Source organism: Centroberyx gerrardi, chromosome 19 (assembly GCF_048128805.1).
Source record: "Centroberyx gerrardi isolate f3 chromosome 19, fCenGer3.hap1.cur.20231027, whole genome shotgun sequence".
NCBI lineage: Eukaryota > Metazoa > Chordata > Actinopteri > Beryciformes > Berycidae > Centroberyx > Centroberyx gerrardi.
In genome coordinates this window covers 2,387,253-2,400,054 of record NC_136015.1, presented here as the reverse complement: position 1 = coordinate 2,400,054, position 12,802 = coordinate 2,387,253, and the positions used below count along the sequence as shown (strand labels likewise).

Below are 12,802 nucleotides of genomic sequence, written 5' to 3'. Positions count from 1 at the left end.
CCCTAGCAGAATGGGGGAGGTATTTCTCTCCAGCTCCAGTGTAGAAGCCCACCATCAGCAGGGAACCACATGAGAGTCACGAGGTACAGTGACTGGCGCCACAGGAAGCCATAGCCTGGGGAAAGTTGTTTCACCCCCATTTATTATTTCATCTCAATGTAGATAGTATTTAGGTAATGTTTGGTAGGTAACTGCTAGAATAAAAATTTAAAATGACTATGGAAAGTATTATTATATGAGCGTACAAATAAGTTATTTCTTTTTTGTACTTCAAAAATGCTGTTTTATTGTGGGCTAATCATAGCTTTCTATTGCTAAGTGTTTGTTGCAAATTTGACCCCCACCCTGCACAAACACACAGCCCCCCATTGTTCCTACCATGCGTGACTTTACGCAGTGACGTCACCCGACAGATCAGGAAGGGTAGCCTTTGTCGGCTGGACGAACAACACAGGGAAACTACGCCGATATTTGTATTTTAAAGCCAAATAAGCAAGTATCACTTCGTATTTGACATTTATACCCTTTACCTTTATTCACGATATGATAGTTCTTCTATTTCCTCATGAGGGAACAAGACGTAACGTTAGCTATTTGTAAGCTAGCTAGGTAACGGTATCTTTTTAGCTGAAAGCTAACAAGTTAGCGTTAGTTAGCCAGGAAGCAAACAGCTGGCCGAAATTCTTTCCTTGGACCCAGCTGCCTGAACGTTAGGTGGACAGATAGACCGCTAACTGGCTTGATATCTACAATGTATACAATGGAACTAATAAGCAGCAGCGCCCAGCTAAGAAATAACATCGTAGTTAAGCTAAATTTAGCTAATTACAACACATTTTTGTAGGTCGATCGATTTAATTGTTCCAATGTTAGCCGGCTAACTTGTTAGCCAACACCAATTAACCAGACCAAGCTATTGCCTTAGTCTCACTTCTTAGTTAAATAAGCAACCCCACTTTTTTCTGGAAGGTGAAGTTGGTACACAGCAACAGTGAACTCGTTAGTCATAATGTGGACACGCCAACAGAGTTGAAAACCTGCTTACCAGTTCTCCATATCTTCCTGTGTCAGGATATCAGTTAGCTAACGTCAGCTGTATTATTGTCGTTACTTAAATGGTCAAGCCTACGTTAGAATTGGTATGGTCTTTAGCATATGTAAACAGATCCCAAAACAAATGTGGCTGTTGATGAGGATCCCCTTTGTAAGTATTTAATGATATACTTTCCATTCTGCAGAAACAGTTTGCAGCCAAAGCCCTCTGTGTAAGGTACAACAGCAGACATGTCTTACGGTAAAGCAGACAGCTTCCGCTCCGTGCCACGGGACTTCAACACCCTCATACAGACATGCAGCTCCAACATCCAGAAGATCACACAGAACAGTAGGTGTTCTGCTACTTCACTGTTAACTGCTTCATTGCTGTACTAGCAGCTCTGTGTCCCCTGTGTGTTGTTGTTATGGTATCTGCTTGTATGAGTGCTTGCGTTACAGAATTCAGACTTACCACTGTTGCTATTTCTCCTGACAGCTGCTCAGATCAAGAGCATGGTGAGCCAGCTGGGGACCAGACAGGATACCAGTGAACTTCAGGATCGACTGTAAGTGTCAGCATTTCAATATATCCACTAACACACATTCTCCATCTCTTAAGCTCACTTTCTTCTACTCAGTTTTGCAGTGAAGCAGGTGTGATGCGGAATAAGAGACTCCTCAGATTCACCAGCCATCTCTTCTCACTAACCCGTTGGTGTTTTCACAGGCAGCAGATACAGCACTATACCAACCAGCTTGCAAAAGAAACCAACAAGCACCTGAAAGAATTAGGCTCAGTCCCTTTGCCTACATCACCCTCAGAGCAGGTGAGTATTGGCCTGCACTTGTGAATGGGACTCCTGCACAGAGTGATGGTGAGTGTGAAAAGGGACTGTGGCATTCAGCCGCCACTCTTTCTGCCACTACAGTCGACACTAATGCTGGCATTTGGGCAAACTCTGTCTCGGTGGCATTCAATATGACGTTCCCTTCCTGATATACATATTCAATTGAGTTGGACTTTGTCTTCTGGTGTGATTTCACAACAGCTGAGAAGCTGTAAGTCACCATTTGTAGTTGGATTCTTGCCATCAGGATTTTTGGTCTGTTGTGCTTAAGTGTGTTCATTTCTTAATGATTAGGCTTACCAAAGCTAGATAGTTGGTTATTATGGTATTAGTATGCTTTCAGCTATTTTATCAATGTTATCAAGTCACTAAGGCAAATTTAAAATTATGTTAAAAATGCCGAAAGCATTGAACTAACATTAGCGATATGAGCTTGTCTGTAACTTCAATGTTATCTAATCTATTAGAAGAAAACAAAGAGAATGAAAGCCCTGATGATTAAAATCCAACTACAAACTACACTTACAGCTACCCAGCTGTTACATTAAATGACATCAGAAGACACATCTCATTTGAATATACATATTGGGTTTGGGCTGTCTGTATTGACTGAGAGCAAAGTGCCACTGAGGTGTCGACCAACAGCCAATAAGCAGCCAAAAAGATGATAAAACTGTCATTGGCATGTCAGCAGTCACTTTCTACACTCAGACCCACTGCCTCTAATGTGTCCAGGGAAGCATCAGACAACAGTAGGCAGTCTGGAATATAACACTCTATCTATTGATATCCATCTCTCTCACTGGCCTCACACACTTTCTCTCTCCCCCTCTCCGCTCTGATCTACAGAGGCAGCAGAAGATCCAGAGGGAACGGCTGATGAACGACTTCTCAGCAGCTCTCAACAATTTCCAGGCAGTCCAGCGGCGCGCAGCAGAGAAGGAGAAGGAGTCAGTAGCCAGAGCGAGAGCCGGATCCCGCCTATCGGTAATCTTAAAGATATGAAACTATCAACACACTATTAACACTAACAGTAATCGGTCGTGTCAGCCCACGGAATAGCAGATACATAATTTATTCAGCTATGTCGACGAGAGAGTAGCAATGGAAATTCACGCTCATGCTTTCATGCAGTGTTTTTCTTGATGTTGATATTGTTGGTTCCCCTTTCCTTTGGTTCCGTTGGTTTCCCCTCTTTCAGGCTGAAGACGGTGCCCATGACGAACAGCTGGTTTCTTTTGATAAGTAAGCCCAGTGTCATTCATTCAGAGTTCCTACTAGTCATGGAGTGTTGACAGGTGTATTCCTGACAGGTGTATTCCAAACAGGGAAAGGCAGGGAATTTCATCAAATCTCTCAGGAAGTCTGAGACTACTCTATACATGGGAATATAGCAGAATGTATATTACAACTTGCTTCGTTAGCTGGTGGTTTTCAGTGTGTAAACAGACCTTTTCCCCCTGAAAAACAACATAAACAAACCAGGAAGGAAGAAAATGTTTAGGTCATGGAAACGCTCTGATTTGACTATTGAAAAGTCATGTAATTTGGAGTCCTGTTCGTTGTCCTGCTATAATAGTTACACAGTCCGTCTTCACACATATAATTCCAACTGCATCTGCATGCGTTTGAGTATTGTTATCCTGTTTGTGCGAAGCCAAGATGACTGGGGTCAGACGACCACCCAGACAGAGGAGGCTGCCATCACAGAGGAGGACCTGGAGCTCATCAAGGAGCGAGAAACCAATATCAGACAGCTGGAGGTCTGGCTCTCCTTCTTACTCTATTTCTTTCTCTAATACCAGGGTACACTCCAGTACACCATCAGGGCAGAGACAAGTGAGGAAAACTGATCACGTTTCAGTTTTCTTTTCAGTTTTGAAGATAAGATTAACTTGATCTGTCCCTGAGGTGGAAATAGGGTTGTTGCAGCAGCAAAGAATAGTATATAGATTAGTATTAGACTAGGGTTCAACTGATATGGGCCAATTTTTGAAGGCCAATACAGACAACCCAGTTTTGGAGCTGCATATAGGAGATATTTTGTGGCAATATTCCAAATCTTTAAATTTGACCATTTAAATGCCATAAAATACCAAATATTTTTTTTAATTTTAATTTAATTTGTATTATTGTCAGGGTGGAAAAGCCTCTGAAACAGCATTTAGACCATCATGGGACACTAAAACTCTCCACTGAAACCCAGACCAATGAAATTATTTTAGTGTTAGCAGCTCTTTAAGGCAGGGTGACCCACCACACCTATTCAATCTTAGAGAAACTCTTTGATACATGATACTGATACTGCCTTTTAACAAAGAATTAATTTACAAAAAATATTTGAAACAATTGAATGAAACATTAAAATGTGCAAATATAATGTCATGTGAGGTTTTCCAGACTGTTTTTCTATAACTGTGGTCAGGGAGGAACCTCCATCATATCAGACTGGACAGACAGTATCAAATAATATTCCTACTATACCTCATTTTTTCAGAGATTTTAAATAAAATTTGCTTGTCATCAATTTATACAGAAGAATTGTGTCATGATATCCCCAAATCACCATATCATCACTATATGATTCCACTGAAAGACCATAAACGATAATATTGAATTATCGCCCAGCCCTTCTTAGGATTAAAGATGCATAGTGGTTATATGGACAGTTACTGTTAACTTATGTTTTGTCGATTTCAGTCAGATATCATGGATGTAAACCAGATCTTCAAGGACTTAGCAGTGATGATCCACGATCAAGGAGAGATGATCGGTGAGTTTCAGTGGTGTTTTGTATTAAAATACTCTCTCATACATAAAGTTCAGTAGGTTATCCGTCTGAAAAAGTCTTAAAGAGTCTGAAAAAGTCTTAAAATAAATAATCTAAATTCTAAAATTTTTTTCATCATGGTTTCCTTGTGTTACATGTCCTACAATATGTATCCTATCTGCTTTGCTGAACACAATTGGACTTCATGTCTCTTAATAATTGCCTGGTGTCATTTTTCTTACACTGTCTATGTATAGTTCAAGACCTTTCATTAGCTATGTTCAATCAGAAACAGGCCGGTTTTGTCAGCATTGTTTCTTTGTTTTGTTTTTTAAATTGGTCTTAAATTCAATTCCAGGTAGCATTAAAAGCAATTAAATTTTGCTCTCTGAAACCTGAAGATACCCTGTTTTAGCTTCAAAGCATGTCTTTTAAGTCCCGTCTCCAACAAGTGTACCAGTTTAAATACATTGTTTTGCGATGCTGACATCTAAAGCTGCCGGTATACTAACAACAAAGTGGAACTTGCCCGAAATAGAAACACCGCCACATACAATTTTGTGTATACTCACTGTGGCTTGATAATTATACTCATTGTGGCTTACTCAATATGGTCTATTTGCCCTCCACACCAGAGGAGGCACATGAAAGTATAGCGTGGCTTTAACGATCATCAGCTGACCTAGCTGTCTCTGCTGCCCTACAGATAGCATTGAGGCGAATGTGGAGAGCGCCGAGGTTCATGTAGAGCGAGGAACAGAGCAGCTTCAGAGAGCAGCCTACTACCAGGTGAGAGTCTATACCAGACAATGACAGCACACAACATGGAAGACCAACCAGTTGCAATATCCCTCCCATTTAACATGTATATCAGTAACCCTGCTTCTCTCTCTGCTTCCTTTCTCATAGCAAAAGTCCCGTAAGAAGATGTGCATCCTAGCCATGGTTGTTTCCATCGTGCTCGTCATACTCGGCATCATTATTTGGCAAGCGGCTAAATGAGTGCACTCCATCATCCGTGTCACGACTATATTTATTTTACTGTGCCCCCCTCCCACCCTCAAATACTTGCTTGGAATCAAGATAAGAGCAAGAAGAGATTCTTTTTTTTAAGAGGCCGACCACCGATGACCGGTTGGGTGGAGTGATATCTGAGCAGAACAATGTTTGGTGCGGAAATATATGACAACAGTACACCCATCTGAACCCAATCGAGCCTCTTTGTAATATGTCGCTGAAAAAACAGATATTTAAACTGAGATAAAGGAGAGGATAGAGGAGAACGGTGGGGTAGGGGAGTGATTAAGATCCTGAGGTTGCTTCATTTGCTTCATTTCATTTCATTTTCTCCTCTTATTTACCACACTAACACTAGCATCCACTGTATTTCTAAACGCAAATAATGATTATCGCTAATATTATTCTGAATGATTTAAGAACGGGCACATGAATATGAACAAAGAAACATGAGGCTTGCTGTTTATGTAAAATTCATCTCTGGTTTTTAGGGGCTGTAAATTATTTTTTTGTTACCTATAAATTTTGGCACCTTCTAATGTGAACAGTGTAGAGTGCCACATTGAAGTCGTCGTCCTTGTATTGCTCAGGTGACGTGAGGTTATATTAGCATAATTTTGCTAAGTCAGCCTGTGTACATGACAACATCTATGGATGTAATAAACATGAAGTAACACTATTGCAAGAGCCAGCCGCTATAAGGAAGTGCATTATCATGATGCACGTCTGTCTTGGTTCCTGGCCTTCAATACATGGGACCTGTATTACTCCTGGTGTGATGGTCATAGTTGTAAAATAAGTGTTATAAAATGGAAAGAACTAATTACTACTATGAATAAAATCAAATGTTTGTAAATATTACAAAGTCCTGAATTATACACTATTAAGAATATTCTTGACAGCAAAAAACAGCAGTATCTGTAAAATGCAACTCCAGTCTTCAAACAAAACGTCTACCTGTTTTTTATTGATTTCTATTACTTCTGTCAGTATGCATAAATAAATGTCTTAAACACGTTTGATCAATTTTCCCTCTGATTTTCTCCATGCAATGCAAAGCATATTGCACAGTACTTAGTAAAAATGGTGACTGACATTCACCAGTAGATGGCAGTGGAGCTCAGACTGTGGGCACCTCAGTCACAGGTTGACTCTTGCTAGAGGGGGCTGCAGATCAGCCTGCCCACCTGTACATCATACAGATGCACAACATCCTAGAAGGCTCTGATGTCTTCGAGATTGTGTGGAGAAAGTAAGAAGTGTTGTTGAGGGCCAAGACTCAAATAGCCCCACATTTGTCTTGTAGGCTAACAATGTTTCAATCCTGAAATGATCTAGACACTACCAAAGGGTGAACTCACTAGGTTCATTGATTTTTCTGTCCAACCACACAGATTGGGACACAATTGCCTGGCATTCATTTATCCAATTAAAGAGACACGGACTATGGACTCTATTCATTTGCATCTTCTTTCACTGGCTTTGCCTCAAGCTGAGCAGTCAGACAGACCCCTCTTCATCCGACTCTTTCATTTGTTGGGCAGAGAACACTAGACTCTTGGCCAAAAGCCCTCAAAGAGGCATTCTGCACATAATACATCTAAACACTACTTTTCCTTGGGTGTAGCGATTCCTCCCAAAAAAAAAAAAAAAATTTCCACAGTTTTTAACTGTCAATTTAAAAGTGGTGCAAAGACCATCTGCAAAGATGAACTCCAAGATGGTAGGAGCCATCCTCTCTAACCACTGGCAGAACTTCAGTCTTCTCTTTGACTGAAAGAGAGAACACAGTGTTGAGAGTGGAAAATGAAAGGGGTTCACTCCAGCTCGCTCATTTACAGCATAAGGCCAAAGCCGCATTTCCCTTCTTCAGATATTCAGTGACACAGCTTATGAAGTTTGCTGTTATGCAACAGCAGCACTCCTGTGGTGTTGGCTTCCTTGGCCTATTAACAGGACCCATGTTCCCGCTCTGTTCCCCTGTATCAGTGTTTGTTGAGCAGACTTGTCCAGTTTTGAAGTCACTAAAGTTTACGCATATGTGACCCAATTTGGCAAGTTTACCCCTCCTTCACCCTTGCACAGTTTGGGTGCGAGCTGAAACGGAGGGGCCCCATCTCTTAGTTGTGGTGCAAAAGGGAGGCCCATTGCAATCGTCCCATGTAGAAGAACTTAAAGGCCGTTTGGTTTCCTTTAATTAGGACGGATATCACGTTACCACCTTTTTTCTTGGGAAAGGTGTGCAAACGGCCGAGGGGGAAAAGGCTCGGGCGTTACCGCAGAGCTCAGTAGTCCTGCGCCATTATGTCACATCCTGGTCTGGGAACTATTTCACCCTTTATGAAGGTGTCACATAATGTTGTTACACCCGCTTTGTTCGAGGTGTCACTTTGATACATGTCAAGTCTGAAAGAGTAAAGTGTGAGGCAAGGGAAGTAGTGGTTCAGACCTCTCTGTCCATGAATTTCGGTGCAAAATGGCTCTAGTAAGAAGTCCTTGCTCTTTGATTCTGAGGGACTGACACCAAAACCTGATGTTTACTGCTGATGTTTTAGATCACTGAAACATTTTCCTGCTATCAAACTCCATTGTAGCTACATCATCTACATTTGGCCAGTTATCCACAGGAATAAGAAAAATGCACCAAACAACAAAATGGACCCATCACCAATCAGGTTTTTTTTAAGTGCTAAAGTGTTTTAGGATGGATTTTTCCATTAAATGGCATGGCATCTACTGTCCACTAGTTTCCTGTTTGTGGGATGTACGGGATCTAGATGTGAGTGCCCTTCAGCATCTTCGGTTCCAGTTGTCATCATTTCTCGAAAACGGCAGTTGGATGCGTGCGAATGGAGTTTCTTCTTTAATAACTTATTTTGTACCACACTGTAAACCGCCATCCGTTACGTAAGAGCAAGAGCTGCAAATGTCTTTATCTGCTGTTCGATTTGTTTTCTTATTTTCTCACATTAGTCTCCCTTTACTCTTTTTTGGCCTCCGTACCGAACAGCTAATGGCCGCCACTTACTGCTGCCAGATTCAATAATCGATTTCTCTTTGTGTAGCACGAGGTGCGTGAGAAGGAAGATGAAAGACCGGGGGTGTAGAGAGAAACCTACAGAGTTTCATTACTTCGGGGGAGGCTCGCATGTCTTGGCTGTGACTTGCAGAAGTTTTTGGTGTCCTGTATTGGTGGCTTTTTTTTTTTCCCCCTGCTTGCCGTCTTGTTGAGTTAGGGCTGTGGATGTTTGACTCAGAGCAGAGGAGCGGCAGGTTTCCCTCTACATGGTGGAGAACAGGAGGGGAGGCCATGCTAGGCTCTCTACTAGTGTCCAGGCTTGAATTAAATCCAGCTGCCGTCCCATCTCAATAGCGGCTGGAACTAAAACACAACATACAGTAATAAAATGTAAAACATAAAATATAATACACAAGCCGTCATTTCGGCTTTTAGCGGTGAGAAGTTCAATGTTTTGATTTGTCTGCAGCACATTACAGTAATTTATATGAAAAAACTTGATCCTTTTTTCCATAACATTCTTATTCCAGCATATGGTACTTGTATTACAGTTTGGAAATATAGCACAGAAGTCTCAAATCTGATCTTTCACAACACTCCAGTGAGAGTAATCGTACCACATAATAACCCACCTCAGGCTTTCATTATATTTCACTCTTACCATAAGCTTTTTGGTCTAGGTTTGGTTGGCCGTCTCCCACAGTTTTCCCACCTGCTCTTTTCCACTTTGAAGACATGCAGTGCTGTACAAGCTACTTTCTGTCTGCCTCATGTGGGACAACACCATTATATGCTTCTCATCCCTGAATGAACGTAAAAACAGGTTCGATTGAGCACAAAGCATCTGAACAGCCTCTCTGGTTGTGTTTAATCACTGTAACTGCTCCAGCATTTGGAAATGTGTCGCTCACATTCCTGCTGAATGGCTTGTTGTTGGATGCTGGGGACATTCTGGCATCCATCAGATCAGATCAGCAGAAAACCACTAGCGTTTTGCTGGAGGGGAGACAATTCACCAGCACAAGAAACAGCTGTCCTGCAGGCTGGTAGAATGTGTAACTGTGCATGCACATGTGAGTGTGCATACACATGTATCCCTCAGTATTGTGTTATCTTGTTGTTTTATAGTTGGTGGACAATGACCAAACACTTCACAAAAGCGAGAGAAATGTGTTTCTCATTCCCCAGTCAGTGCAAGCTGAAGCAGTGGGAGCATAAAACTGCATAATTTGGTGCTAACCGAGAGACATACAAACTGGTCTTCTTTTGTGATATGAGCACAATGTCTTCAAATGCAAATACATGCTCAAAACAGAGAAAATTATGTTTACCCACCATGAAAGAATTAGGTGAAGGAGACACAACCACAAACAGGCAGTAGTTTAACATTGAAATAGCGTGGTGGAAAATAAGGGTGTGGAGGTCGGGGGGGTACATTTATCTTCAACTCCAATGATTCCCAACTCCCAACATTTAACCATGACCCAAACCACAGAACTTGAATGGATAGAATGGTCATTCCCATTCAAATCAATGTTCCATTATGGTTGGAGCGACGGCCATTTTTGTGTATACCATTGGCAGTGACGGACTGGGATCAAAAAACGGCCCTGGCATTTGCGACACAACTATGAAGGTAAATATGTTGCAAAATGCGAGAGCTTGTAGACTTGATGTGAGAACTTGGAAAATACGATGTGAGAACTTGAAGAACAAAAATGAATGTGAAGTCACAGAAAAAATATTCACAAATGTGTAGATTGATATTTACATGAATACAATGACAGCTGCAAACTTGTAATCCAACATTTACTCATATTTATTTATTTTACTTGAGTCCATTTTCCAGTACAACCACAGCTCCGTGATTACAACCTCTCGAATCGGTCACTGCAACTTCACAAATGTGCTCTCTTGCATCACAAAGTGACGAATCTGCGCGCCTTGACTTTTGCAACGCTTCTTGCGATAAATGTGTTGCAAAACTCACTTGTAGCTGTGAGAGAGCGCCCCCCCCGAAGCGCTCATCAGGCCAATTATTTTACAGCAATGGCGGATCATGGATACCCTCAATAGTTCCAAACAGCCGGAGCTAGCAACTGCATCGCCATGGGGAAGCAATGTTTCAACTGTTGCTTTTAGTGGTAATAACTTCAAAATCAGTATTACTTTAGCTACTTACATTTTTATCACATGTAAATCGAGTTAGCAATATGTTTTAGAGCATTTCAGTTTAATTCCACTTAACCAAATTTATATATTTAATCTGACTATGTTATCTTATGTACGGAAACAGATTAATAGAGCAAAACAACGTTAAACTAGCTAACGTTAGCAATCAATTTGGTTTTAGGTTAAGTTACGTTCTCTTAAATTCTCTGTAATTTCATGCCTTTTAAATTGGAGACAAAAGCCTGTAAACGTGTTTATGGGTGGGAAATTAGTTAACTAAGCTAACCATATTATTTAGGCCTATTTAGGCTATATTATTGTTTACAATGGTTGATTTCTGATTGGTAAGATAAATTAGTATAACGTTGGCTGTTTATGCCAGTATATGTTAAGATGTAACGGTACCATATTGTCCTTCTTATGTTAATTGTATGTTAATGGGGTAGAACATTCTGTCACTTTTTGTTTCCCAAATAAAAGTCTTTTTACATGTATTTTGTCATAAAGGTGCTTCTTAACCATAAAAGATTTCGGGTGTTCCTGCTACTGTTCTGAAAATGTGTCTGTTAAAGAAGGACAAGGCATAGTTAATAACATCGATGGAGATCGATGGATTTGTATCCATAGCCCATTATCTGACACAAGTAGGCTAATTAAAAACTTGGCTTACTAATATCAATAGAGATCAATATGATTGCATCCCTAGTAACGTAGCCTACACCAAAACCCATCGCTTGACTCACCACTACATTGCTAAGCTTAATGGATAGGCTATATATATATTGATATTTTGGTAGTATTATTATTATTGATTCTGGATCTGGTGGATGGGTCAGGTTAATAAAGCATGCTTAATTGCATTTATAATCTAACCAGACTTGTAAATTATTTATTCTAGTCCTGTTCACTCTTTGTCTAAGACTTACCATAGACTTAGTAACATCTGAGTAAGAGAGTATATTTTTTATGTAGGCCTACTCATGCTCTATGTTCATTGATGCACCTCAATAGTTAAATATGAGTACCTTCCTCTAGGTCTAGGGCCTGTACTTTAGAAACTTGAAATGAGGATGATTTTGTTGGTGTCAGTGGAATGCTTTTACTTTAGGTCATAAACTGAATAGACCGCTCGCAAGTAACTTTCAATGACAGCACTGAACATCATTCACTGCCCCTTACTGCTGTCAGTTGTTGGTGGATTCACAGCACTTGAAGAGACTATCTTGATGGATTGATATTCAATTCATACCTTCTGGTGATGTTATCTTAAAGTCCAAAAAAGTAAATAATAATAATAATGATAATAATAAAATTAGGCTACATTAGGATGTAACACAGTGAACAGCTAGCAGCCAAAGCAACACATCATTGACTGGTAAAGGTGACAAGCCTTAATCACTCTAATCTTCTATTTTGAGATAATTTTTAATCATAATATTAAATAGTAAATATTACAGACATCTAACCTGTCAGCTTACAATACTCTAAATCAGCTGTCATATTGTTTATTATACCCAAAGTAGCGGTTGTTAGTACTGTTCCCATAGAAAACAATGGATTCAAATGGACCGCTTGGAACTATCGGGAGCTACATGAACCACGTGACCGTCATGTGACCGTGTAGCGTTTTTGACCCTCCGTTGACGCAACTCTTTCTCTCAGTGGCTCTGGACGTCCTGAGGACAGCACATGGAGCAGAGCAAAAGAGCGCTTCGTCTTCCGATTTCTGATTGGTACCCCCCCCCCCCCCCCCCTCCCCCGCGGGAAGGGGGGTGAGGGGGGGCGCTCTCTCACAGCTACAAGTGAGTTTTGCAAGAGTTTTGTTGCAAAAGTCAAGGCGCGCAAATTTGTCACTTTGTGATGCAAGAGAGCACATTTGTGAAGTTGCAGTGACCGATTCGAGAGGTTGTAATCACGGAGCTGTGGTTGTACTGGAAAATG

The 12,802-nt window shown here is 40.8% G+C and overlaps 1 protein-coding gene across 1 annotated transcript; it reads left to right on the top strand.

Moving 5' to 3' along the window:
* The first annotated feature begins 427 nt into the window (after positions 1–427).
* stx12 (syntaxin 12) lies at positions 428–6,687 on the top strand. Its single transcript, XM_071919158.2, has 10 exons — positions 428–492; positions 1,239–1,384; positions 1,532–1,601; positions 1,763–1,862; positions 2,733–2,870; positions 3,085–3,128; positions 3,541–3,646; positions 4,584–4,656; positions 5,360–5,442; positions 5,563–6,687. Exons 2-10 carry the CDS (start codon positions 1,285–1,287, stop codon positions 5,653–5,655), a joined length of 807 nt encoding a protein of 268 aa, XP_071775259.1. The 5' UTR covers positions 428–492; positions 1,239–1,284; the 3' UTR covers positions 5,656–6,687.
* Positions 6,688–12,802: the final 6,115 nt, after the last annotated feature.